Below are 26,424 nucleotides of genomic sequence, written 5' to 3'. Positions count from 1 at the left end.
GGTTGCTTTCATGGAAACTAATATTTCTTTTACAAAAATTTCGCTCAGTAAAACTTTTAGGGGAAAAAAGGTTAAAACAACTGTAGCGAAACAAAAAATTAAGTCAAACTACTCTCGTGTTCCAATTTGATGCTGAAACAAACCATTTGTCTTGATATACGAGCAAATGTATCTCGAAAGCAGAACGGAAGTCGAGGTTTTTTTTTTTCCCGAGACGTAAACAGAAGTATCGCGTTACAGTCACGATATCTGCATTTTGGACCTCAAACGAAAACGCTGCAAAACATTTATATTTACATTTGAATCCCTGCAAAGTCACCCAGCCCACACATGAGCTCTACGCCACGTAGGATTACTCAATACAAATAAACGATCCGAATAAACGAGATGCCAAAGGTAAAACTGGCGATCGGAAGAGTATTTAGCTATTTAGTTGCAATTGAACCAGACTGGCCTCGAATTTCTAGTATACTTCAGAATTTCTTACGATACCTTCTGCGTTGTTTTTCTCCCAAAATCCATCTTCAGGATCTTTGAAATCGTTTCCAATTTGTCTTAGATGAGAATCTCGGCCATTTCGAAGGGAATTTATTTGATCGCACTAAAATCGTTATGCAGCCCATATTGTAATTGGAGCGTATTTTTGACCTTGAAATGCTGCTAGACGATGGCGAAACGCGAACTCGATCGTGGTTGCAAGAACCTCAACGTTTAGTGAGCCTGTGGTCCTTGCCCCACATTACCCAAGACCACCGTGCGCGCCTAGTTTCATCAAATCGAGAACGCTTCACATACTACCAACACATTTCTTACTTTTTTTTTGCAATTCCTTGTATGTATACACGCGGGGAATCCTAGGATGCCTCCTCGGGTTTTGGCCTCTTGGCCAAAACCCTGCGGGGGCAAAAAAATTTTGGCACTCTGCTCTTGGCCAATAACAGTGATGTAATTTCTTCGGTCATATAAGAAGTTAACTAACTTATGATTGGCGTGGTTTATTGGCAATCATGGGATAATGCATAAAATTACAGGTTGTCGTTGAGTATTGTAAAAAATGTTAACCCTTAATTAAAGGAGGTAGCTTAGCCGACAGGCTAATCACTGGTATTGTGAGCCGCAGATCTAGGATTTAAGCTCATTACCCTGTCAGTAGTTTAATTCGTAGGATCTTGTTAGTCTCGAGTTCAGCACCGTGGCCATTTGTTTGTAGATAGCTTACTGGTTTCACTGGTCTACGTTTTCTAACCATGCTATAATATGCGGAGTATCTGCGGTTTGGTTTGCTTGAGTGGCATTCCTAAAAACCAGCCTAAGCCACAAACTTGAAACTGTTTCTTTTCCTCTTACATGGCATAAAACTGAGATCTAGGAAGCGGGCCTAAATCAACACTTTGCTTTAGATCGCAATGCTGTTTGGCACCCTCTCTGGCAACAAGTAAGGATAAGGAAATTCCACTGATGCATTGCGCTCTTGGATTTCTTCAGAGATTCTCTGCAGGGAAGACTGGAAACGAGAAATAGCGTCTTCTACTTCACTGCCTATCAAGGAACTTTTGGAGTAGTCTCCGATGAAACGCTACAAAAACAACAGAGAGTGAAACAAAGAATGCGACAAACCTGGAAAAAACTGTTCAGACAGTTTTATCAGTGTTTTAATTAAGGAAGTAATTTTCACATATTACCTCGTCTTCCGATACTCGCGTCAGAGCGTACATAGCAGCAATATGCCAACCAGCTTGACTCTTGTTCGGCAGAGTATCCATGATGAGCTCCAGAGTCGCCTGGTTTTTCCTTGTGGTTGCTGGCAGACGTATGACTGACGGAACATTTGGTATGAAGGCTGTGAATTCCATCTGGGAAAAGTTGACCGCTGCGTGTTGACACGAGCATGCGAACACAACACAGGTCAGCATGTGAACAAGCTGATCACGTGTTTGCAAACTCTCGGGAAACTCGTGATCTACGTCACCTTCTCTAACAGGGAAGCCATCGTCGTGGATTTCTCTCACCCAGGACTGCATTTCGTAATCCTTGGATACGTCATCATCTGACTGATAGAAAATGCCGATGAATTCCCGGATGAAATCTGAGATGGCTGTCCACAAGCGAAGTCCGTCATCCCTAATAAATTGGTCACGCAGTTACTTTAGGTATCGTTTTGTTTTATCCACAGATGAACTCATAAGTCTCATAAGCTCTATTTGCACCCCTCTCATTTAAACTCCCCTAATTAATGTGTCCCTAATTCAGGATTTCAATCTTTTAGTAAGCCCCCATCTCTATTAAGGCTCTCTCTCTGCCATGCAGTTTCAAGATATTGAGCCAATCAGGAAATGAAATTGTTTGATAAATAGCCCTATGTCTTAAAGTTTTCAATCTCCAGGATCTATTCAATATTCTCTGTGACTACTTTAAACTTTATCTATGTTCAACCACATCCCAAATAATGAGCCTCCCTCTTATTAACCCCCCGCTTCCGGGGGTTGTAAAAGAAGATTTGGGGCGGTATTTCTTAAAGGAAGTGATAAAAATAAGCATCTAATTCCTGCGATATTTGCTTGCTTTTAGCCAACTAGAATGCTTGCACAGAAAGATATTTCAAAAACGATTTATTGGTCTCTTGTCCGGCCCGGAATTTATACAAAGATGCTCCTCGCAAAACATAAAATTCGGGACACACTACAGGTCTTCGTGTGTACGCATAGGACACATGCTGTAGGGACAGCACGCAAGCGGGTGCCCACTAAGCGGATATTAAAACTGTAGCTCCATCATATCCCTGCAACATGTCCCCGAGTGGGCGCTGACCTTAAGGGCATCGCGGTTAGTTTTGCATCAAAAACTAGTGCTTTCCTTACGTTTTTATACTCTGTCTACGAAGGATTAGATTAAAATGCCAAGTAATATAAATATCACCGAGAGGCTTACCTGTAATAATAATTTGGCAACTTCTCAATATCGTCAACACCTTTCTTCTTCAACATGTCTGGCAAAGAGAGCATCTCAAATTTGAAATTCTTGTGCGTCTTTTCTAGCAGTTGAATGTGACCTCCACCTCCTATGCTAAGAGTCTTGTCCACGATACCTCCTGGTGCAATCAGTTCATTTCTTGCCAAGGTGTTGATGGCCATGACATAGCGGAGATGAGAAAACAGAAGTTGGAAGACTGGATGGATTGATGGCAGCTGACGCCATGTGGCAACAGCAAACGCTTCCATAAGCAAATGAGTTTTGGATAAGTGAGTCCCCATCTATTAAAATTTACAAAACACTGAGGTTGAATTTACCATTCATGAGAGAAAGTAATTAACTGATTTATCATATGACTGAGAAAATTACGTCATTGTCAGTGATTCGGCTGAGAGCGAACCAATTTATCGTTAATCCTTAATTTGCACTGCACTACAAACTGTGTAAAGTGCCAGCGTTCGCAGTTTTTTCAGTCATATAATCAATGAGCAATCGTCTAAAACTTCGAGCAATTAACAATTCACACTACTCGGGATCTTTGAAAATTCTTTCAAATTGTACCCGTCTAAAGGTTCGTGCAATTTTGAGAGAATTTCACTTATTTCTTGTATTGTTAACCCTTAATTGCACTCGCGTTCATACGATTACCTATACTAATTATTTAAGATAATGAAGCATTTAATGTCTGGCCTATGCTAAGAGTGGAATGACTTAGATTCATCATTGTTTACTGACCTGATGTACTTGATGGTCAGCGTTTCGGAACCACATTTTTGCCAGCAGCCAATCATAATGTGAATCCTGGGGGGTCCATATAGGGTTGGTCATGCTGGGTTGTTGGAACAGCTGGATAGCAATAGGCACCAGATCCCCAGAGCTCTTCACGTAAAATAAACAAAGAGGCTCCGCTGCGTAAAATAGCGTAGAATTGCCGTCCTCGCCATTACGTTTGATACCCTCGAGTTCTTTGTAATCGACAATGTAAACGTGACCGGCCTAAAAAAAAAAAGATATTTCATGAATTAGTTTGGAGCCCAATAATCCCCAGGCGCACTGTTTGTATTATTAAGTTTCTAATTTTACTCATTTGTTCACTCAGATTCTACAAAACTATGATGCGACAGGACTGTACCCTGTTTGGCAAGGGTGCGACTGCCTTTTTTTCTCAGCCGTGGTCGAGTATTTCAGCGGTAACCCTGGAGTCGAGTGTTCAAGGGTTAAATATTCTTCTGGCGTGTTTGAAAACAAAGCTACGACAATTATTTCTTCACACATTACTGCCTAATAACTCGCAGTTTATATGCCTCATAGGTCATTAAATTTACCTGTAACGTTTTCTCCATGGGTCAAATGCAAAGTTCCGGGAAATCCCTGCTTTGCAAACCTCCAGCATTCATGGAACGTTTGTTCCGTGTAGTCAGGAATTTGATCACTTTTTTAAAGCAATAAGAGGGGAGGATGGATATGCTGTCGAATTTGACAAATACATCCGATTCTATGAACTTACAACGCAAAACAGTGAACGAAATAATGCTCAGTGCTGTTTGAAAAGGCCAGCACGCATCAAATTCAAATCTGCTTGTAAATCAAGCCAATAACGTTTGCTCAACACGAGTTTACGTTTTACCTTAATTTCTTCCTCCAATGTCCTCCCTCGGTCAAGAAAGTTTTGGACCATTTCGTTTGTGACAGGGAAGTTGCTTGGTAATTCGTAGCATCGTTCAATGACACATGGGTTACAACCATTGAGGAACTGGAAGCCAAACATTCTGTCCTCCTTCTACAGGTCATTGTTGGCAATTCTAGGTACATCGCCTGTCCAACCAGTGAAGATCTTCTTAAAGCTGTCAAAATTTTCCCAGTTGTCGCAAAGAGTGTACAGATACGAAAGACCAAGATTTGCAACCCCATGAAGACAACCATGGAGGAACGATCGTGTCTTCTCGTCGGAAAACTGGGCGTCTTTAGGGAGATCATTGTGTTTGGGAGCATGAATGAAGCCTGGCAAATCAGTCACACCAGGGGGGAGTTGTCCCCAGAGGTACTGCTCTTTTCGTTGCTGTACCTCAAGGATGCGTTGGCCTCTTATGGCTGCTGGCTGGTCTTGAAATGGAAGGAAAGCTAGACAAACCCAAATGAAAGAGAAGATTTAAATGTAGAAATGAAGATTTAGGAGTACCATTCAGATGTTTAAAAAGACGATGGTGTGATTTTATCTTTAGATTTGAACGGGCATCTCTAAGACAAAGGTCCGACGTACATATATCTACATTCGCCATCTTGGAGGCGTTAACAGATATTTTTAACTCTAAGTTAAGGTGTTCTACGGGCGTGGACCGAAGTGGCTTTGGCACCCCACGGTTTCAATTAGTGATTTGTAACCTGTAAGTTTAAACAATGAACGCTAACACACCAAACATTGCTTTCGCTATCACAGACCATAGGTAAACGCACTGAACGATGAATTATTGGGATTGATGGTAAAGCGGTTCTGCATTACGTTTTCGCTGCTATTTTGCAAAACAATCTAAACGAAAAGACCTGTTGGTCCAGATGCAAACAAAAGAGTCGCGCTTTTATTCATAGTCTTAGGCTATTTGAAAACTTTTTTATTATTAGAATGTGCGATGAATTGTAGCCAGGAGAGTCCGATGGCTGAGGAAAAACGGTCTTTCTTTGGCCGTTCGTTCATTCGTTTGTTCATTCGTTTGTTCCTTCGTTGATACGTTCTTATATTTTAAGTTACGCATTTATTTATGAACCCGAGTGGTGGTCCCTCACAAGCAGCACAATTCGCTTCCAACCAATTATTTTCCAGGCATTATATCTAGTTAGTTAGGGAGCAGCGCGATAAAACGGAGCAGCGAAAAATAGGAGACAGAGGCCTTTTTCGTCAGGCATTTTGCACGCTACGCCCCAACTGACTGCAAGCCTTGAAGAGGCTAACCTTTTCCTTGAAATACAACCATGTCATCCACGACCCAACGGTAACAGGGGAAGTGGAAGGTTTCCTCTTGCTTTGAGCTTGTGACGGTAATCTTGTTAACAAACCAGTCCGAGAACCATTCCGAGCCGTCATTGTAAAGATGAACCATCAATACCTCTCCAACATCCATCGCTTGTATTTTGTATTCGTCTGTGTGCCCAGCTTCAAAGTTATTCTTCCAGGAGCTAAGAGAATGTTTCTCTGTTTTCCCTTTGGTTCCTAAAACGATTAAATTCCAGTAAACTTGAAAAATAGGTCCAGTTAGTTTTAAACTTAGCCATTTTTCCTTCCAGGCCCGAAATAAAGTGCCTTTTAAGAACCTCAAATGATCTAACTTGGAAAATGTAAAGCTCAAAGATAGATCAGCGTAACGGGTTTAGGTCAATTTATAATGTGTAAGACCATAAAAGAGGACAAAAATAGTTCTTATCAAAGCAGATCCTTTACCTGTGAGCGACACAGAAATGTTTGCATTGGTTCCCGCCTTCTTCTGAGCACCAGTCTCCACGCTTATGACATATGTGGCTTTATGATCTGGTTCCTGGCTTGAGCTTCTCATTGATCGAATCTTCTGTGTCCTCTCGTATACCTCCTTTCTTATATGAGCTATACAATTGGAATCATGGATAGTGCGAGCCGGTAGAAAGTATAGAAAACTCGGCAGATTACCACAGTTAAACTTTAATCCTTCAGTAACATCCGGGGTAAGGAGAGCAGTCAATGTGACGTCAGCCACGTCCAGCCAGGGGTGGGTAGCCTCATCCCAGTACCTCGCGATATTGAGAATGGCCGGTGGGTCGTCTGACCTGGCCTCGTGTAGAGTTAACTGAAGCTTGTACTTGACTGGTCCACGAGAAAGTCTCTCCTTAAACTCTTCCTTCAAATAGTCTTTCGCTCTTGTCTCTGAGGGCAGTCTCTTATTCTCCCTACAACCACGAAATACGAGATTGGTCTCCTTGGATGATATAGGTATTTGCCATTCTTAATTTTAATTCTAAATTCGTGCTATAGCCGGATTAGCTTCACCGTAATTCTCGCTTCGGATTGCCGCCATTACTCAATTCAAAACTACTATTTGGAGAGTTGGGTCCAATTAGCCCAAGCAAGAACTGACGTCACAGACACAACTCTGCAAGAAAGGCTGAGCGTGGTATGTGGGAATGAGAGATCATCAGAGAGATTTTTTCCCGAGTTATGGTCTGTTAAAAGCGACAAATATTCTTCCTTTGCCCTATACGCGCAAATCATCGGTTGAGCATATGACATCACAAGCAAAGTCCGCAGCAGACAAATGAAACTGTGTTTTGTTAAATTTGAACTTTTGCGAACTAGCTAGTGGCAGTCTTAAAATATTACTTCGAAAACGTTGGACCAATAATGATTAAAACGTTCTGATAGGCTGGTTTTAGTTTTTGTCCTTCGAAGCTGATTTCTTTATGAACTGAAATGGAAGAACCTTACCATATCTTTCGCTGTTCATCTTCTGACAGCAAACCTGTTTCCGGTGACCCATCAGCGGGAATCAGTCGGAACCTGACATATCGCTCAACGCAATCAAGAGCATTGAAGCCCAGGATTAATTCTGAGTAATACCGCTGATCATGAAATGAGTCTGGTGCACGACGCAACCCGTCTATGTTACTGGCCAACCTAATTATTGAAAGAATGTAAGAAATTTGCATATATGTACGTATTCTTGGTATCTAAAAGTTATACTCGTTGTAATGCTATGTGCGTGTATACCAAGTTTGTCCAATGCATTCTGTTTCTTATTTTTTTGAGGTAAGATACATGAGAGGAATATATATAGGTAATCATACGTTTTCGAGTTCAATTTGGAATTAATTTGCTCGAGTGAGTTTTTCAAAGAGTTGAAATTGCACGATCCGCTCCGGCAAGTGCAATTTCAGCTTTTTGTAAAACTCACAAGTGCAAATTAATTTCAAATTGAGCGAGAAAAACCGTATGATTACGTATTAATGACATAAACATGAAAAACTCGCGAGGAGGAAGTGCCGGAAGATCTTTCTTGAAGTCTTTTTTTCGCATTCGAGAAGACTTTTTTCAAAGTTTCCGCGCAAAATTTTCGTCATCATTTCACGTGATATCATTAGCTTAGAAAATTTCCTGTTGTCTTTCAGCCAATCATAATCCAGAATTACGATGTGGAATTTGCACTGATGTTACACGTTTTGCACTGTTGTTACACTTGAACTGCACAGCTCTCAGCCAATCAAAATCGAGTAATTTTTTTGATGCATATTATTAATCCTCCATGTAGGCCTATATCGTTCCGTCTAGACATGGTAATCAGTTCTTCAGCAGATAATGTTACCACATGCTTTACATGGATATTGTTGTAAGGAATGAAATTGCGTGTAAAGTCGCTAAGGCTCTCCACACATAGTGAGAAAAAATCGCACCAAAGGATTAGCTATTTCTACCCTCCTGGGCGGGGTTGTTCAAAGCCCGATTAAGTTAACCAAGGATTAGCGAGAATTTTGATTTCATTTTTGTACATTTTCAGTGCGGTTTTCTGTTTATATTGTTTTTCCTTCAGTTTTGAGCTTGAGTAATCTCGAACTACACAAAACATAAGCAGTGAAAAACATTTCTGTAGAAGGAAAATTGTTACCTCGGTTAACTTTTAATCCTGGGTTCTCGTTAACCGACTTTCGAACAACCCGGCCCTGAGAAATAACTTGAGATGAATTACTTGGAATAAAGCCTATATGGAGGATTACCTCGTTTATCCTTCTTTCTTTCTCGATTTTGTTTCACAAGTACAATAAAGAGATGACTGCTTTTTTAGCAGTCATCATTTTCAATGCGTTCTCCTTGCATGGAGAATACACCTTAATTTACTTTTATCAACTTAAACAGTTTGGTTTCACTTTAAAGTTAGACCAAATTTTTCTTTGTCTTATCAGTAAACGTCTAGTCTGGAACGATGAAAATTAACATTTACTTACATATCAGGACTATCCAGGTAAAAGTCTTTCACGTTACCACTCCGATTAGCTTTCAGCGCATTGTATATCGACTGTACATTACTCAATACGCTGCTTCTCCCGGTCGACATTGTAATATCAAGTGGGGAGTCGTCATTACTATCAGCAAATCGGATAGAAGCGCTCAAGAAATCTAACATTGCATCATCGATGGACTTAAGTAGTGAATGTCGAACGCACACCGGGAAAGTTCGGCCAGGAGTGAAGAACTCACACTCAGGAAACTGGGGCGCAGCTACAATTGTTGCGAAGCCCTGGGCTCCAACGCCGATCGCATGAGTAGGTCGTTTCCCAGTGTACATTGCAGCAGCACCGAAGAGAAATTTAATTTTTTCTTTCTCGACCCTGAGCTTAGCACCATCAAAAATGCTTCTTGAGGGAATCTGAAAGAGAGGGAATGATTTGAAGTAAATAAATCGTGTATCTGGAATCAGTCTGATTTACTGTTCTTGCAGCAGGCTTCCAAATGACTTGCAGGTTTTAAAGTCTTCTGTTTGCTGTGGCTTAATTAGTGGCCCCTTTCATGGCGCAAGGCAAGCGTATTTTGACGAGCCAGCGCATTTTGATCACACAAGCCCCATCTTGGATTTAAACTCGGAAGAGGCCTTGAGAGAGACGAAAAGCGTCCTATGGAGTAGGACTGAGGCTGAAAGAGGAGTATGGGGTAGGGGTGGGGAAGGAATTTGATTTTCCTTATTCAGTCCCCACTTCTTCTTGGCCACGGTAGCGAGCTAGCTAGTACCGATAACTCGCAAGCACACATAAAACTACCTTTACCTTATCTGCTTCCTTCATTTTCCTGTCAAAGTCTTCTTCTCCCTTGATTTCCTTATAAACGTCGTAACCGATATTTTTCCCTGGAATGGCAGATTGTTAAAACACACACACACACATTAAGGTGTCTAACAAAACTTTCGGCGGACTGTAAAACTCAAGAACGAGATACTCTATTGAGCTTCCTTTTAGGGACTGTGCAATAATTATCAGGAGGGGGGCTTTAAAATGAGTCTCACACCTAGAAATCTTATACAGTCCCCCTGTCAACAAAGGCAATTTAAGTTCTGATCACCCTCCTCATTTCCCAAAAATTATGACCAGACCCCACCCAACACATACACCAACATTTATGGTAAAAGCTCAAATATACCTAAAATCGTTATTCGCTTTGTACTGTCACACGTTGGACATGACAAACAGACATTTACACGTTACCCCTTTTCCCTCTGGTTTTACAGTCCCGCTCCTGATAATGATAGCACAGTCCCTTATTGTATGAGATCAGTTAACTTCTACCGATGTTCCGACATTATATTATATATTCGTATGATTTATATATGACAAAATAAACCAAAAAGCTTGTTTTAGCCTTTTAATAACTACAAATGTCCCCAACTATTGATTATCACTTACTAGCAACACTGATTATGTAACAGATAATTACAGGGAGGCGCGGTGACCTCATTGTTAGTGCGTTCGTCCCCGGAGCGAGCGGTCCGGGTTCGAGCCCTGGCCGGGGACACGGTGTCGTGTTCTTGGGCAAGACACTTAACCCTCGCAGTGCCTATCTCTACCCAGGAGTATAAATGGGTACCGGCGGATTGTTGGGGTAACCTAACAAATTGCGGGGAATTGTCCTGCGATGGACTAGCATCCCGTCCAGGGGGAGTAGAAATACTCCTAGCCGCTTCATGCTACAGAAACCGAGATAAGCTCCGGCAGCTATGAGCCATTGGCTCCAAGGCTTCACTAACTAACATTAAATATGCAATAGGTCATTTATTCTTAAATAAAATCAGATGTGGAGAATATTAGCAATAATAATAATAATAATGATAATAATAATAATAATAATAGTAATAGTAATAATGATAATGATAATAATAATAATGATACTGATACTGATACCGATAATGATAATGATAATGATAATAATAGTTCATTTATATAGCGCACACATCGATTTTTTACCCCAGGCGCTTTACAAAACTATTCCTAAAAACTACAGTTTTACTCTAAGAAAATTAAAAACTAAAAAAAAAAATACCTAGGAAAATACGTAAAAATATGATAAAGAGTTACTCTTAATAAATTTAGTTAAAGGAAAGGTCTTGAGTTTTTTCTTAAATAATAAAATTGTACTGGATCGACGTATTTCCAAAGGAACAGTGTTCCAAATCCTCAGAGTGCATACAGAAAAATTATACAAACAATATTACATGCAGTGTTATACATACATTCCATTTTGCTTCCTCAGTTCCTCGCTAAATGCCGTTCCTGCAAGAGTTGTTATATTTGAACAATAGAGTGTTTCTGTCGAGGAACTATCGGCTGATAGTTGCCCCGCGGAAATTTGATGTTTTTAAAAGAAATATTTTCCCGAGAAGCGAAGCTTCGAGGGCAAATATGCTATTTAAGAATATCAAAATTCCAATTGGGAAATATCCAAACGATAGTTCAGAGACAGACACACTCTATTGTCTTTAGTGTTCACCACTAAATTTTCTTCCGCGCTCTAGTTCAAAACTCATATTGAATCATTTTCAACCTTTTTGGATGAAAGCCGTGAAAGCCAAATGAAAAATTTGAAACCCACTTAATACAATTTCAGTTGTTTATTTCCTAGAAGCCCGCTTGTTTACAGAAACATATTTTTTCACGGACGAGTACTATGCATCCGGGTATTTTCCGCGGACTGGCACTATGGGCTGATAGCGTCTCTCCGCGGATGAACACTATCGCGTCACGTGATCAATTTAAACCAATAAGAATGGGAGAAAATTTAGTGGCGAAGTATAATTGTTGAGCGGTCACGATCTGAGAGCCACAGGTAATTAGCTTAGCTGAAGAAAATAATGAGAGTGAACACATGAAAATAGTTGGAAGTTTGATTGATCGTTTTCTGTACTAGAGGCAGAGACTGTCGGGGCGGACTTAGGCAAGTGCTTTTAGTGTCTTGCTATGCGTCCCAGTATCGGGCGGAAGACAGATAATTCGTCAAGATAAATTATTTGCTTTCGTGCGCCGAAATGAAAGCTTAGTGTGATAGTACGTGTCGTCCTTAAAACAGTATGTGCAGATCATTATATAAGCGAACTCTTACAACCACTCACGAAGAATGGATCACCTAGAAGGACACAAAGTCTTGACGCTGCCAATCGCATATTAATAACATAAAATAAAATAAAATAAGTAAATGACTTTATTTATGAATGTTTTTAGCGCTGTTGTGCTAATTAAGACACTGTAAATAAATAATCAAACATTGCAAATACACTCGAACCTCTCGTAAGTGACCACCCAATCAAGCTTACGGGAGGAGTTCGCTTACGGCAGCTTAGGCCCTAATGGGCCAAAATTTGGTCTCATTGTAATATGGTGACTGCCGAGACTTAATCCATGCGCCAATGCCGATGTACATGCATACATACATACAGACAGACAGACAGACATACATACATACATACATACATCCTTTATTATCTTTCCCCATGGCGGCTTTTCGAAGACAATATGGTGCAATACTACAATTAAATACTAATATACTAAAATTAATAATATTACATTCTAATTTAGAAAATCACGAATTTAAAAACTCTACAATTAATTTATGTTTCAATGCTTTTTTAAAAATTGAAATAGTTCTACTGAGTTTTAAAGTAAGGTCCAATGAGTTCCAGATGGTAGTTGTCCCAAAATAAAATGTTCCTTGGCCAGTGGCAGTTCTGAATTCTAATGCTTTATTCATCTGAAAAGTCAATTTCGAGAAAAAAAAATACGGTTCTCCCCCATTGAGAAGCTGGAATGGATGTTACAACAATTTATTGTCCAATTTCTTCTCTAATTATCTGTCAATTGAGTGGTCGCTTACAGGAGGTTAAAAACAAAAGAAAATTTCAAACCTTTAGCTCTAAAAGTGGTCGCGGTCGCTTACAAGAGGTTCCAAAGGTAGTGATTTGACTTGGAAAGTTTTGGTACTTTGGAAACCTGGTCGCTGAGGAGAGGTGGTCGCTTACGAGAGGTGGTCGCAACCGGAGGTTCCAATGTAGAACATAAACTATTAAGAATCCAAACTGGTAGAAGGCTGCCAAGTTGGCTACTTACACAACGCAGTCGAGGAGTTGAACTCGGGACCACCGAGAACAAATCCAGATAGCGATAGGGTGTGGAGGATTTGAATCAGGGACCACATTGTAAATCCAGCACCCTAATCCACTCGGCCATGCCGTCTCCTTAAAATCAAATCAATAGCTCCTGAACTGTTTGATCAAGGATACATTTATATCTCATTTGATGTTGAATCCCTCTTCACAACTGTCCCGCTTCAAAGAACACTCACGATTATTATGGATAGAATCTACAATAAAAACCTGATCGACACATACCTCATGAAATTCACGCTTCCAAAATTAATTTGAGATACTTGCACGAAAACCGCCTTCTCATGCAGCAGCTAACCATACGAACAAACTGATGGAGTGAGCATGGGTGGATCATTAAGTCCAATATTGGCTAAAACTATCATGACCGAATCGTTAAACAGCTTATTGACCGGAGAATAATGACCTTTTATTGTAGATACGTTGACAATCAACCTTCTCCTAGGTAACTTCCACAAGTTTGACAAAAACGCTTCGCTAATGATTTATTTGAAATACTACTCTACATTTTCTTTTTATCAACATTTCTACCAGACAATGATCCAAGACATTTTCTAACGCCATTTCTACTAACGGCGTCGGAATCTACCATTAAGACACCTTTACAGGTCAATATACCAACAGTTTTGTCCCATTATTATATTGGAAGATATGTTTTAAAGTCTCTAAGTATTGGCTTTCGAGGGACAGATTTTAAAAATATTACGTGAACATGTTGCTTACTTGCATTCTATATTATGACGCCGGGGCCCGGTTGTTTGATTAGGCGATCTGATTACAGAACTGTTTACTAGTACAGTATGTTGCTTTATCACGGCAGATATCATATTTATCTTCGTACGATAATCAGTGTATACCACAGGCAGAACCAATACCACAACAATAGCCAGACAGTAATTAGAATCTTCTCCTAGACCTCCTATACAAAGAGGCATATTTCATCAAACGCTTTTAACACCTTTTCTCAGCAAAGGATCCAAATCTAACAGAGAGTTTGCCTTAATTTTCTCATGAGTATTACTTTTTGTTCCGTCAACACCGTATTCAATTCAAGTACCTTGTATGCGTGTTCTAGTCTGATGATGGTATAGTTCTCATCAAAGTGTAACATCTACTTTTGCCAATTGTTGTCTGAATTTCAATACCACACATTATGGTTAAAATACAATCAGATATGTAGGACCTTTGTTATGGCACAAACTCGAGTACCATGGTAGATGGATGTTTACGAAAAATGCGAAAAATCTTTGTTTTGCTCTTCAAATCGAGAAGACTGAGATAAATATTTTGCAAAACGAATGGAAAAAGGGCTTCTTACATTTCAAGATAAAGAGAAAAACTATTTTTGAATCTCACTAGCCCCTTACAGCGCATTGACACCTCTAATGAAAATTCACCGCCAGTTGTCACGTGTAATGCGAATTGAGGTCAGTGATATTTCAATTTTGCACGCAAACTGTTCTCGATATGATTGTTTCATCGCAAGTTAGCTTTCGTTCTTGCCAAATTTTCTTTATGTCAGGACGAAAACGCAAGAAAACTTCTTGCCCATTTTCAAAGAAGCCGAAAAAAAAAAAATCTGGTGGAACCCACAAGTTAAGCGTCGAACAAGGTCTTTGGGTGGGTCGCACTGTAACCAAGAAGAATGGTTGAAGGAACTCGAGGACACTAGTTTAGCCAGTGAAGCTGAAGGACAAACTACAACAAGTGCTAGTCGCACGAAATTGCAGGAGCACGGACGCGATTCCGAAACTTCCACAACGAGAGAGTCAAGCGCAGATGTAGATGTAGACGATGTAGACCTCGAGATTTCCTCTTTTTGGCTTCGCGTGGCATGGTTAAAAAAATGGCTGGAGAACGCAGAAGCCTAAACTTGAGTAACATAATACCAATGCCACCGACGAAATCTTCTAAGTAAAAAAAATCCCGGCAGTTAAAATACAAACCCGTAAAGTTCTTAGTAGTTTGTCATTTCTCAGACGATTACCGACTGCGACGGGTTTCAGCGCCAAAATTGTAGACGTCTGTTTATTTCAAGTTGTCATAAGCCATTGTTATGCTAAATGTCGGCATCTGTCAGTACGGAGGGGATTTTTAACACCTTCTCATACCAATCTCATAAAAGGTTTTTCGTATTTTTCTTGGTAAAATAAAATATGGGTTTTTGTCGAGGGTCGAGGGTCGAGGGTTAAATGTCGAGAATCAAGGGTAAAAGGTCGAGGGTCGAGCGTGAAATGTCAAGGGTCCAGGTAATATTCAAAAAGGTTAATATTACTAATACGTTTAATTTTGGAAAAAAAAACAATGCTAGTCTCTATGGGTATATAGAATGGTAAAAATCCATGACCCGCCGAGACGCCAAGACACTCCTTTAAAATCCGAGACCAAGACTTCACTATTATTTTCAAATCCGAGCCCGAGACGCCGCGATTCAAAAATCCGAGCACGAGACCTTTACAGCACTCTGTGCCTCGCACAAGAAATACATGTAGCAGATGTAGCTAGAAATAAGTAAGAACTGGTTGGTTTCGTATTTTTCTCATGGTGACTCATCTGAGAAGTTTGTTGGTTTCTCTTACTTTTGCGCACGAGTCGCCGGCGTTGCTTTCTTTATCTTTTCCCGATGAAGAAAGAAAGATATGCTCGAATTTGAAGGCGCGAAAGTGAAAATACGGTAAGTTAATGTACATAGAGTCATCGTGTAATAGCTTTTATTATATCTCTCAGTCAGTACGCCCGCTGTGATTGGTCAATTTAGTGGGCCGTAATCTTCTGTACGGTCCGCTAAAATTTTGTTGCCAAAATGTTTCGTGATTTATCGCTAAGTGCTCTTAACATTTTTAGCAATTAAAAGTTTAAAACTTTCTTTTACTTCTGAAATTGTGTATTAAAACCTGCTAACGACTTAAGAGTCACTTAACAACGATTTCAAATTCAGTCGTTTTGCTTTCGAAGTGCGTCAGCAATTTGAAGCCGTTCCGCGTAAATAGAAATCGTTCCCGAACCCGTCAGACACAGTTACTAACCTCGTCTTCTCGGTCCGTTCTGTAAGTTTCGGATCCTCGTTTTTCCCCTTCGATTTACGGCCCGCGCGCTTCGCGCTTGGGCCATAAATCGATGGGAAAAAACTCGGTCCGTAACTTACAGTACAGCCCTCGAACTCGGTTAGTTAGAGGTATGTAATGGGGACTGAGAGTTTTCATTTTTACCTCTTTATCCCTTTCCCGTCATTGAAATATTCCAAGCGAACAAAACTGTGCGGCCTGTCATTTTCCACACTGGAAAAGTCCGTACCATTCGCCCATGAAAAACTGATCGGCGTAGTTAGCTGCACTTTTGAGGACCGCTTAGATGTTTGGGAAAGAAATAATAGGAAACCATGAATCGGTAAAGGGTCGTAAAGGAGCAATTTGATTAGCTGGAGCTAGCTTACTCTTGTAATAAAGTTTGCTATTCGTTTTATCAATCTGAGATTTTTGAAGAATGGAGAAGAGAAGGTATCCAGAACGTTACAGACCTATTTAAAGACCCGAATACCTTTCTATCTTCTCATGAACTAAAGGAACGCTACAATGTTAAAGCAAACTTTCTAGTCATGTTCTTCATGGTCTAAAATCTTTGTTAAAATCTTTGAAAGAAAGCCGGTCACTTAGTACCACATCCTCTCAAAGCTTTCTTCAAAGTTTCTTAAAAGCCAAAAAGCCTGCCAAGGTTGTTTATGAAAGGCTGGTTACTATAAAGCAAAAATCCCCTTTTCGAAGTCAGGAAAAATGGTTGGCTGGTTGTGAATTTGAAAGTCACGAAACAATTGACTGGAAGTCGGTTTACCTACTCCCGTTTAGATGTACAAAAATTACTAAACTAATCATTTTTCAATTTAAACTTTTACATAAGTACATAGAAGACTTGCTACGAATCCCTTTCTCAAGAAAGTCGGAATAAAACAAAGTAACTTGAGCACCTTCTGTAAAACTGAGGTGGAAAGTCTGATTCATTTATTTTGGTCCTGTGGTGTAACCTCGCATTTTTGGCAAGAATTTAAACAGTGGATAACAACAAACCATGAAAACGTGAACAGCAATTTCAGTCCAACAATAGTATTAGGTTTTGAGCCATTTTTTCTTTCGCAAGAAAGCTCGTCATTTCTGCTTACTTGCTAGATATTACATCTGAGTCTGCAGAACTCAAGAGAAGTCTCTTAGATTTGAGAATTTCTTAACTTATCAACACTCGTTCGATACCTGTTAAGTTGTCTCCTGTGCCTCCTTTCAATTTAATAACACCAATACGCTATTCACAACGCCATGTGGCTGCTCTTTTGCTATAAGCAAATATTTTATAATTAAGTAGGAGGGTATTCCAATTTACGTTTTTGAAATGCAATTGTAGCGGACTGTAATATCACGTCATGTTATTAATGTATCGTATTGCACTGTAATGTAATGTCATGTCATGTAATACAATGTAGCACATTGTTTTGTAGCGTAATGTAATGAAATGTAAGTAGAGTAAGTATTGTTTCGTATAAAATGGAGTTAGTACTGTGTCTTATTATTAGTAGAATAAGAACCGTGTCGTATTGTAAGTAGAGTAAATATTGTACTATCAAGTAAGTAGAGTATTGAATCCTATTGTAAGTAAAGATAGTATTGCACCGTTCTGTTAGTAAAATATTGTATTACATTGTAAGTAGACTAAGTATTCTATCGTATTGTAAGTAGAGTAAGTATTGTTCTGAAAGTAATGTGACTATTGTTTTCTATAACAATAATAATAATAATAATAATAATAATAAAAATTTTTTGAAGAATTAGTTATCTTTTGCTATAGATAGTGTTGACGTTAAGCGGTATTAATACTGCTATGAAACAGTCCTCGACACTTAACTAAAGTTATGTAAAGTTCTGTACGAAAAGCCCCTCTTCAGTAAAGGTCATAAACTTTTTTAGGTTCTGTTTCTTATTATTCTGGCCGTTTTGTTTTGTTTACTTTTTTACATCCTGAACCAGACTATAGAATCTGGGCTAACCACACTTTACAAGTCTTACGGCAGCCCTTCTGAAATCAACTCTGTAAAAAGTATACACAAACGGGTTTACTGCCGATTGAACAAACAAGAAAAACAAGCTCAGCTTGTTTAACAGTGGGCCTTCTCCTTTACCCAAGAGCCCGGCGACATTATAGTAAGCCCTTGGTAACCAACATAACACGAAAATCAGGACAACTAAAACACAAGCAATGGTGCCCTTTCTGGCGGCCTGGCGTATTCGCTGATCATCGTTTTCAATGGTACAATTTAATTGAGTTTCAGTCACGCTCTCTTCGTTAGCAGGACGAGGCCGACTGCGATGCTTCCTAATCTCCAAGATAATTCTCAAGTTAACAACTGTTAAAATAGAAACTGGCAGAACCACCAAAAGGAAAATAAGGCAAGAGTCGAAAACGCGATCCGTGATCAAGGCTTCAGCTCTCGGCAGTTTGACCCACCATGCTAAACGGCTCAGAATTAAAATCACGGGAATTGTCCACACAGTTGTGATAATTATTAAGACTCTTTTGAAGCTAATTTTCGCTTTGTACTGCAGAGGTTGCATCACCGCGATGTACCTGTCATATGAAATGGCGAGCAGATTGAGTTTTGTCGCCGGAAACACAAGATATTTTGTTGAACTAATTAACCAACAGTGTTCACTTACGGAATGGCTGCAGGAACTTGTGCAAAAGATCACGTGACCTGGCATTATTAACAAAGCCATGAAAATGTCCGCAAGCCCCAGGCTGACAAGGAACGTGTTCATAAAACAACGCCTGAAATGTTTGTTTTTCAGGAAGATAAAACAGGCTAACCCATTGCCCAGTAATATGAAAACGGATATCATTCCATTTAGCAGCAGAAATACAAGGTCCAGCGAGTCGTCGCATTCTGAAATACTTGATCCTGATTCTTTGAAAGGAGTTGGTGTCCTTGAATCCGAAGTCAAATTTGATTCTTCCATTAAAAAGATTGATTGGAATCGCAGTCACGGAACCGAAGCGTTTCTTTTCGTTTTCACGAAGGTTATTAAAATTGACTGTCCAAAACAAGCAGCAGAAATGTTTGTCAACTTGAAGCTATTAGTTGAAAGGGCAACTGAAAGATGTAAAAATTTTCAAACTGAAATTACCATTCTTCGATTCTAATTTTCAAAGTTTACCAATGAAAAAGCAGCGATTTGATTAGTAAAAGCTGGTTCCTGCGCTTGTCTAATTGTTGAACTTTTAATTTCATTTATTGGGTACAGTCTAATATCCACCGGATCTTATTTACGTGCTAAAAATAGGAAATTGAAATTCGAAGCGGGACGTAGTTTTATTGCTAACAGATCCTAAAATCTGAGAACGATTAGCTCTGAAAGACTTTCTACAGCAGTTAATTGGAACGGCAAGCAAGATGGCCGAGTGAAGCAGCTCATTTTAAAACATTCTCCCGAGCGATGAAATTAGAAGGAATCAAACAATTATCCAAAAATCAACCGATTATCACTCCTCCCTCGTGGAAATCTTTCTTGCACCTCACCTATTACAGGCAATTTGCTTTAAAAACGCCATGCTCACAGTATGCCCCCCCTAGGGGCATGCCCTATCTCTGCCGAAAATTCAATCTTCCATTTTCCGGTCAACCCCTTTGTAACAAGTAAATATTACTGCATATTGCGATTATTCCAACGAATTGTTATTACTCTAAGGGCGTGACGACCAATACTTCAGTTGTTCGAAGCCAAATTATAATAACTGCGCTGTTTCTGTAATATCAAATTTCTTTCCCGGATATACGAGGATCCCAATTCGAACCCTACAACCCGCGAAACGGTAAACTACAGCAAAACATCATCAACAACAACAATCAACAATAACAACATAACACAGTGATAATGGTTCAATTTCGTTTTACCGGAAACCTGCACCATTAAAGAAATTCTATTACAAAAAGAAGATTTCTAATTATAGAAAGTATGGGTAATGATTGCTGACTGGCACAACTGGCTTTAGGCTCGATTTCCGCCGCTTTCTCCAGTCCGTTCTACTTTCCTCTCCAAGAGGAGAACTCAGGCGAGGAGCGCGGGCTTCTTTCCCGAACAGCGGCTGGCAATCACGCCTAAACGGGATTCCGAAGGATTCAAAAGCCGGCTTGAGATGCCTTGGAAAGTTTGCGACAGTTGGTTGCAACAGGAAATTCGTTTGCTTTTACGGAGTTTTAGATACTATTTATTTTTAGAAAGAGTTCGTAAAACGAGTTAGTAAAACATCTAAAACTTTTATTGCATTTTCCACCATTCACTTGGCAACATAATCTTTTTTGCAGCCTTTCTTGGTTGGTCACGCAATGCTCCTCACCATAGCAGGTGTGAGTGGAAAAGAGTGTTCCGTGACAACTCAGATATTCCCACTTTACTTGGCGGCCGCCATTTTTGAAAATTGAAAAGAAAACAATGTGTTTAAAATAATATTTCACTAACAGTTTCCTCCTTTTGTTTTCCTATCAATGATCCTGAATTCATAATTATTAATTAAAACAGAAAGAAGCACTATCAATGGTGGTACTGAAGTAGTAGTTGAATATTTGCACTGTAATTTTGTTATAAGTGATAAATAAATTATCAAGCTTTGGTTTGGATAACTGGGGTCGGTTTTAAAAATTTCTTCATTGACTTTATTTTTAAAACAAAATTCCACCCAAAATAAACTTGCATTCACTTCAAGTCCCAAGCTAAAAATACAGAGGGTAGTCAGAATTTCAGCCGTCTCTTCTCCCTTACCCACCCGTGGGTAAGGGAGAAGGGACGAGACGAGAACAGATGCTGAAATTCAGACTATACAGAGGGATGCCTCGGTATGGCTTGTACTAATTAATGATCCATTATGTTGTAGTATTAAGCTTTGCCTTCCAGCTGTATTTGCTATTCTTTCTTGACTAATATTTTGAAAACTCAAGTCAACAGAAAATTTCACGCAGAAGTCAAGGTACGATACTGACCTAAATTAAAATCTGACAATTGAAGTAATTTTAATTTGATATTTCTTACATGTCTGGAACTATTCTGTACAGTCTGTCCTGGGTGATAATCCAATGGGTCATGTGATCTCTTAGTACAAGTGGCATCTGAGAAAATATGACCGCTGCTAACTGTACATTTATCTTAGTTTCTTTTGAAGCATTTTATATATATATTCATTAAATAAGGGATTTATTATAGCTACTCCAGTCCTAGAACATATATTATTATCTGAACTACCACTATAATAATAGGCTGCCATACAACTAGGTATCGGATCCAGTCCAACAGCTGACCAAACAGGACGTGAGGGCGCTCCCACCTGGGGTCTAGTCAAGGAAAACAGCCATTGAACAATTCTAGATTTCAACATTTGTTGCCTAGTCCAGAAGCAGGTACATGTACTGGTCATCATGTTTCAGACGCAATTCTGTCTCAAGAATTGGCAAATTCTGTGGAACATGGCATGTTTTTTTATTCAGTTGTAGTGCCAGACTTGTAAATAAATAGCTTTTGTGACCATCCTATTGTGCTGAACGTCGAAATTCATGGGAGACGAACTAAACTGAGTGAATTAAGTTGATGATAAGTTAGATGTTTGACTCAACTGAGTTCGTCCGACTGAAATTCTTTTTCTTCCTGGGCAACTCACCTCCTTCAATTCTGAAGATTCTAGTGAGCGTATAAATAAAAAACTACAAATTAAAAGGCTAAAATTAGATTGACCAACACGTTCTCTCCATCTGAAGTTCACTGGTCGATCTAGCTTTACCCATTAGGATCAACTTAAATTACAATTTAGTTCATCTCATGTGAAGTTTGACATTTGACGTGGGCCTAATGGATGACAAAAAAAGTCTTCTTTTTTCTGATCATGAAGAGGATTCATTTTTTACTGACCCATGAACTGTAAATTGTCCAAAACAAGTCACATTCTTTGCCATTTTGTTGAAAGGCAGGAGATGGTCAAAAAGTACAACAAATCTACCTAAAACTTTGCTGGAAACTTTGTGTACAGGGAGTTAGCTCATTAACACCGAATGAAAAAAGGGAAGAGCAAGCTGCAACTGACTGATCCTTCAGCTCGTAGAGTGTATTTAGCACACGGTGCCCACCTTTACCTACTCTTATTCCATCTCTAACTGACTACCTCAAACAGTGAGCCTGAAGATTTAAAACAAGATGGTACTCCACCCATGTCTGATGTGACTCGTGCACAGCACATGCTAAATGGCAAGACCGAAGAAAAAAATGCACTTGTTTTTCGAAAAAAAAAAATAGTGTGTAATAAAAGGATACGGATTGCAAAACATCCTCTTGAGATCCACCTTCTCTTTGCAGTATGGACAAGTTTGCTTCTTTCCCACTATACACCAACCACGAATGCAGAACTCATGGAATCTGCATTGAGTTTTGTCAAGAAAAATCATATATTCAAGAGGACAATGGTTAAGATCAAATTGAACAAATTCAATTAGGATGTTACATACATTAATAATTTTGGCATCAGATGGATACATTAAAATTACAATTAAAACAAAATTTACAAATGGATAAACAAAACAAAGGATACAAATGGCCACAGGAAAGTTTATAAGTTTTCTCAGGCCCATTATCATCATCGTCATCATCATTATTTGACAACACAAGGTGTTGGCCGCATACAGCACAAATATTGGTTTCCAGGCTCCTACTTGGAAGGCCTCCTTTGCTTGTATACTAAACAAAGTCACAGACAAAAAAAATAATTTAATTAAACACCACATGTAAGTAACTTGCAGTCACAGAACTTAAACATCATTTTATGTCGACCAAACATTTTCCTCACACAGATGATTGTAAAGTAATACCCATATTAAAATGAGGCAGCAGTGACTAACTACTGTACACAATACACATGAGGTGCTGAAATGTAATCTCCCCCGCTTGGGTCAATGTCATAACAGACATGATGAACTCTCAGAATTTTACAATGGAGACACAGTGAAGTCTAAGAATTTTACAATGGCCAATTTCCTCTGAGACGTGCCTGGAGGGAATCATGGTACAGTAGTTGCATTCATCAAAACAAATATCCAATCCAAGATCATGATGAAAACAGCTACCATGATTCTCTGCAGGTGCCTCTCATAGAGGAATTGGCCATTGTAACTTTTATTAACTAACGTCAAACACAGTTTGAGGGGTGTTGGGGTAAAAATCATATCAATTTGGAAGTTTTCAATTATTGAATTGTTGCATTTCTTTTTAACTGTAAGGCAGCAAATAGTGCTACTAAGTGTTTCACAACACTTTTATTAAACAGAAATTACAATAAGCGTTGAGGTAAAAGAATGGCCTGAAACTTACACCTAGTTTTGACGCAATTTTATCTGCACATATTTCGGCAAAATCTCTGCCAAGTACACCAAAATAAAGTCCATAAAACAGCACTGTCACTCCAAACTCCATGGCAGTATCTGGTGCGATAGCAAACATCAGATTTACACCAAGCATGGTCAGACAAACAACCATGTATCCTAATATTCCCAAGCCATATGTCACCTTGTGCACAAACAAAAACCACTTGTAAACTAGTCTGCAATGAAAACAAGGGTACAAGTGCATCATTAGCTTGAAAATGAACTAAACAAAGAATATGTTACCAATGACTGACAATGATGGATTTATTAGATAGAGGTCACATTTCTTGAGAAACATGTGGCTTTTCTGTAACATAAAAAATAAAACTTAATTGACCATTTCCCCAGTGTGAGCTTTTCAGGGCCAATGAAAACAAACAATGAAGCAAATGTAACTTATCCTGATTTCCACACAAGTAACATAAAGCAAGTCGAGCAGGTTGACCTCCAACATTTTCTTTTTATCATGTTGTCCACCATGATGCATTCTTTTCTCCTTTTGGTGGACAGAGGTCCTTTGGGACTGTCTCCTGAGAAGAAACACAATGCCCCAAGTGGGCAAACCTGTATGAACCTGGATTAATCGATCCAGGGTCCGACATTCTAACCAGCATTACACAGTCAACTACAACATATAAATTAGTAACAAGATCAAAGTACCATTACCTAGGAGTACTGGGTGCAACAGGCTTCCGCGTAGACTTAAAAACAATGAAGCCAGTTAAAATAGAAAACATGACCCAGGCAGTCAGCATGCGCCAGAACTTGAGCTTGATATTGAAATAGAGAGGAATTAACCACATGCCAACCAGAGTCACAGCCTTGAAAAAAAAAAAAAAAAAGATTGAACTAGTAAGTAGTTAAGATAAACCACTGGACTGAAATGACCGTGGTTTTAACATGCTCTAAAGATTGATTAGCATACAAAGTTTTGTTTCATCTCAGTTTAAAATCATACATTGCAGCAACTGATTTAAAGTGAGTTTTACTCTCAAACGCATTAAATCGTGAACACCTAAAACATGTCTGGAATGACATTGTATTATAACCAATCACAGTGTTCATGGTTTGACAGCTTAACAGTTTGACACTGACTGATTTTTAAACAATATAGCCTAATCAAGATAACCCGACTAATTACGGCTATTCTTCTTCGATGAATAGCGCTACGTTTCGGTTGTCTGAGTAAGAAACAATACTCATGAACACGGCGTACACGGGGGATTACATGATTGACAGTCGAGTTGACAGGCCTGCATGAAGTAACGCATGCTCTCTTTCTCTTTTCTAGCTTATTTGCATTTTCCCGTGCGACGTTTTTCAATGGGCGTGATTCTGTAATAGTTTTGTTGTTGTTGTTGTTGTTGTTGTCTTTTTTTTCACCTGGAATGATTTGTAGTAGTGCTTTTTCCACTTTACCAGAAGAACCTGTGCTACTATTAGAGTAGAAAACAAAATAAGGATCATCTCCATGTGCATGGCCTCATGTCCTTTGTGTTTGGCGTGTAGCTTCTCATGTTCTATCCTACAAAAAACATACAAAAACATACAAAAAAGCCAAAGATTAGCCTGCATAGTGCACCGGTTAGCCTGTTTACAGTTAGTTCTCAGCAATGTATTTGTAATGGTAACACCATGTAAAAGGAAAATTTTCCGACTGCCGACACAGAGCATTTTAAAAACGCTGTTCAGCTGCCAGACATCAATACACAACAGTTATTATTATTATTTATTATTATTTTTTTTTTTGTAAGGTAAGGTAAAGTTTGCATACGAGCCAAGTGGCCCATCAGGCTGGAGCTTATCCCGGTTTCTGTAGCATGGAGCGACTAGGAGTATTTCTACTCCCCCCTGGATGGGATGCTAGTCCATCACAGGGTTACCCCTAGCATTAAGTTCGCCGGTACCCATTTATACACCTGGGTGGAGAGAGGCACTGTGAGAGTAAAGTGTCTTGCCCAAGAACACAACACAATGTCCCCGGCCATGGCTCGAACCCGGACCGCTCGATCCGGAGACGAGCGCACTAACCATGAGGCCACCTCCTTTTTGTAGAAATAATCAATTGCTCTAAATTCTCGTTACAAGCATCTACAGTAGCTTCCATACGCTAGCACAGATATGCTTAAATAAAAGGATGAAAGTTGCAGATTGTAGACTAATCACATTGTTATGAATACCTCCACAGCTCTTCTTTACTGAGTGGTCTTGTGTCTGGAATGGACATGTTAGAGTCAACCTGAAATGTACACAGTGATCCGTATAATAGTGACCTCACCAACCCCAGCTTTAACTTCCATTTTATTGCTTCCATCATAAAACACAATACCGTGATGGAAATTATGAACCATCCTTCACATTACCGTTAAAATAACCGTGCATGGCACAGTAGAACAACAAGGTTGCTTCATATTTTGAAGAATTTGAACGTATAACGGAAATGAATCAAACAGGCATATCACTAGCCCGTGCAAAGTTAATAGTCATTTAAGTGCATAGAATACCACATCTGTATGCCAAACGACGTTTAATGCAGCAATTTTTGACAATCTTTCACAACAACCAAAGTTAGTAGACACAACTTACCGCCATTTCTTTGAGAATCAGGCTCTCATCATCCGCCATCTTGAATTTGAACGTGGCTTTTGACAGTGGAAAACTGGGTCGAGGGCAAAGGTTATTTGTAAAAATCTCCCAAAAACGTTACAAAACTCCAGCCAGGGAAGACGTTCACACGACAGAAAGTTATAGCATGGAAACGCATTTGGCACGAGATAAACGAAAAAATATAAAAATTCGTCTCACTGTACAAAATTTTTCAAATGTAAAAAAATTGTCAAGGCTTGGTTGCTCAATCGGGTTTAC

The 26,424-nt window shown here is 39.3% G+C and overlaps 2 protein-coding genes and 1 pseudogene across 4 annotated transcripts; all 3 read right to left on the bottom strand.

Moving 5' to 3' along the window:
- Positions 1-979: 979 nt before the first annotated feature.
- LOC110056636 (allene oxide synthase-lipoxygenase protein-like) lies at positions 980-13,511 on the bottom strand (annotated as a pseudogene). The gene is made up of 12 exons (XR_016202240.1): positions 13,350-13,511; positions 11,202-11,241; positions 9,745-9,824; positions 8,929-9,350; positions 7,418-7,606; positions 6,404-6,882; positions 5,918-6,175; positions 4,598-5,091; positions 3,706-3,966; positions 2,929-3,251; positions 1,683-2,121; positions 980-1,576 (listed from the first exon to the last, which is right to left on the bottom strand). The product of XR_016202240.1 is annotated as an allene oxide synthase-lipoxygenase protein-like (transcript).
- Positions 13,512-17,947: 4,436 nt separating this feature from the next.
- LOC110056582 (trace amine-associated receptor 1-like) lies at positions 17,948-20,280 on the bottom strand. Its single transcript, XM_020763092.2, has one exon. It carries the CDS (start codon positions 19,118-19,120, stop codon positions 18,149-18,151), a length of 972 nt encoding a protein of 323 aa, XP_020618751.2. The 5' UTR covers positions 19,121-20,280; the 3' UTR covers positions 17,948-18,148.
- Positions 20,281-20,398: 118 nt separating this feature from the next.
- On the bottom strand, positions 20,399-26,387 carry LOC110056568 (E3 ubiquitin ligase Rnf121-like). Of its 2 annotated transcripts, XM_020763077.2 has the most exons (8): positions 26,146-26,387; positions 25,740-25,798; positions 24,943-25,084; positions 24,226-24,380; positions 23,507-23,735; positions 22,731-22,876; positions 22,457-22,558; positions 20,399-21,479 (listed from the first exon to the last, which is right to left on the bottom strand). In XM_020763077.2, exons 1-8 carry the CDS (start codon positions 26,182-26,184, stop codon positions 21,359-21,361), a joined length of 993 nt encoding a protein of 330 aa, XP_020618736.2. In that variant the 5' UTR covers positions 26,185-26,387; the 3' UTR covers positions 20,399-21,358. The 2 variants fall into 2 exon arrangements, with proteins under 2 accessions (XP_020618736.2, XP_089130538.1); XM_089274412.1 differs by lacking the exons at positions 25,740-25,798; positions 26,146-26,387 and having other exon boundaries at positions 24,943-25,691.
- Positions 26,388-26,424: the final 37 nt, after the last annotated feature.

Source organism: Orbicella faveolata, unplaced genomic scaffold (genome assembly GCF_042242905.1).
Source record: "Orbicella faveolata isolate gen_17 unplaced genomic scaffold, um_ofav_v1 contig_35, whole genome shotgun sequence".
NCBI classification, from domain to species: Eukaryota; Metazoa; Cnidaria; class Anthozoa; order Scleractinia; family Merulinidae; genus Orbicella; species Orbicella faveolata.
The sequence above is the reverse complement of the archived record's forward strand: the minus strand, read 5'-3'. Positions and strand labels throughout refer to the sequence as shown.

What these genes read in the sequence shown, in the direction of transcription:
- LOC110056582 (XM_020763092.2), bottom strand. Translation starts at nt 19,120, where the DNA reads ATGGAAGAATCAAATTTGACTTCGGATTCAAGGACACCAACTCCTTTC.
- LOC110056568 (XM_089274412.1), bottom strand. Translation starts at nt 25,233, where the DNA reads ATGCTCTGTGTCGGCAGTCGGAAAATTTTCCTTTTACATGGTGTTACC. An exon ending in ACTACTACAAATCATTCCAG is followed by an intron (nt 24,381 to 24,942) that starts GTGAAAAAAAAG and finishes TTTTTTTTCAAG; the next exon opens with GCTGTGACTCTGGTTGGCAT. An exon ending in AAACTTTCCTGTGGCCATTT is followed by an intron (nt 22,559 to 22,730) that starts GTATCCTTTGTT and finishes AACTCAATGCAG; the next exon opens with ATTCCATGAGTTCTGCATTC.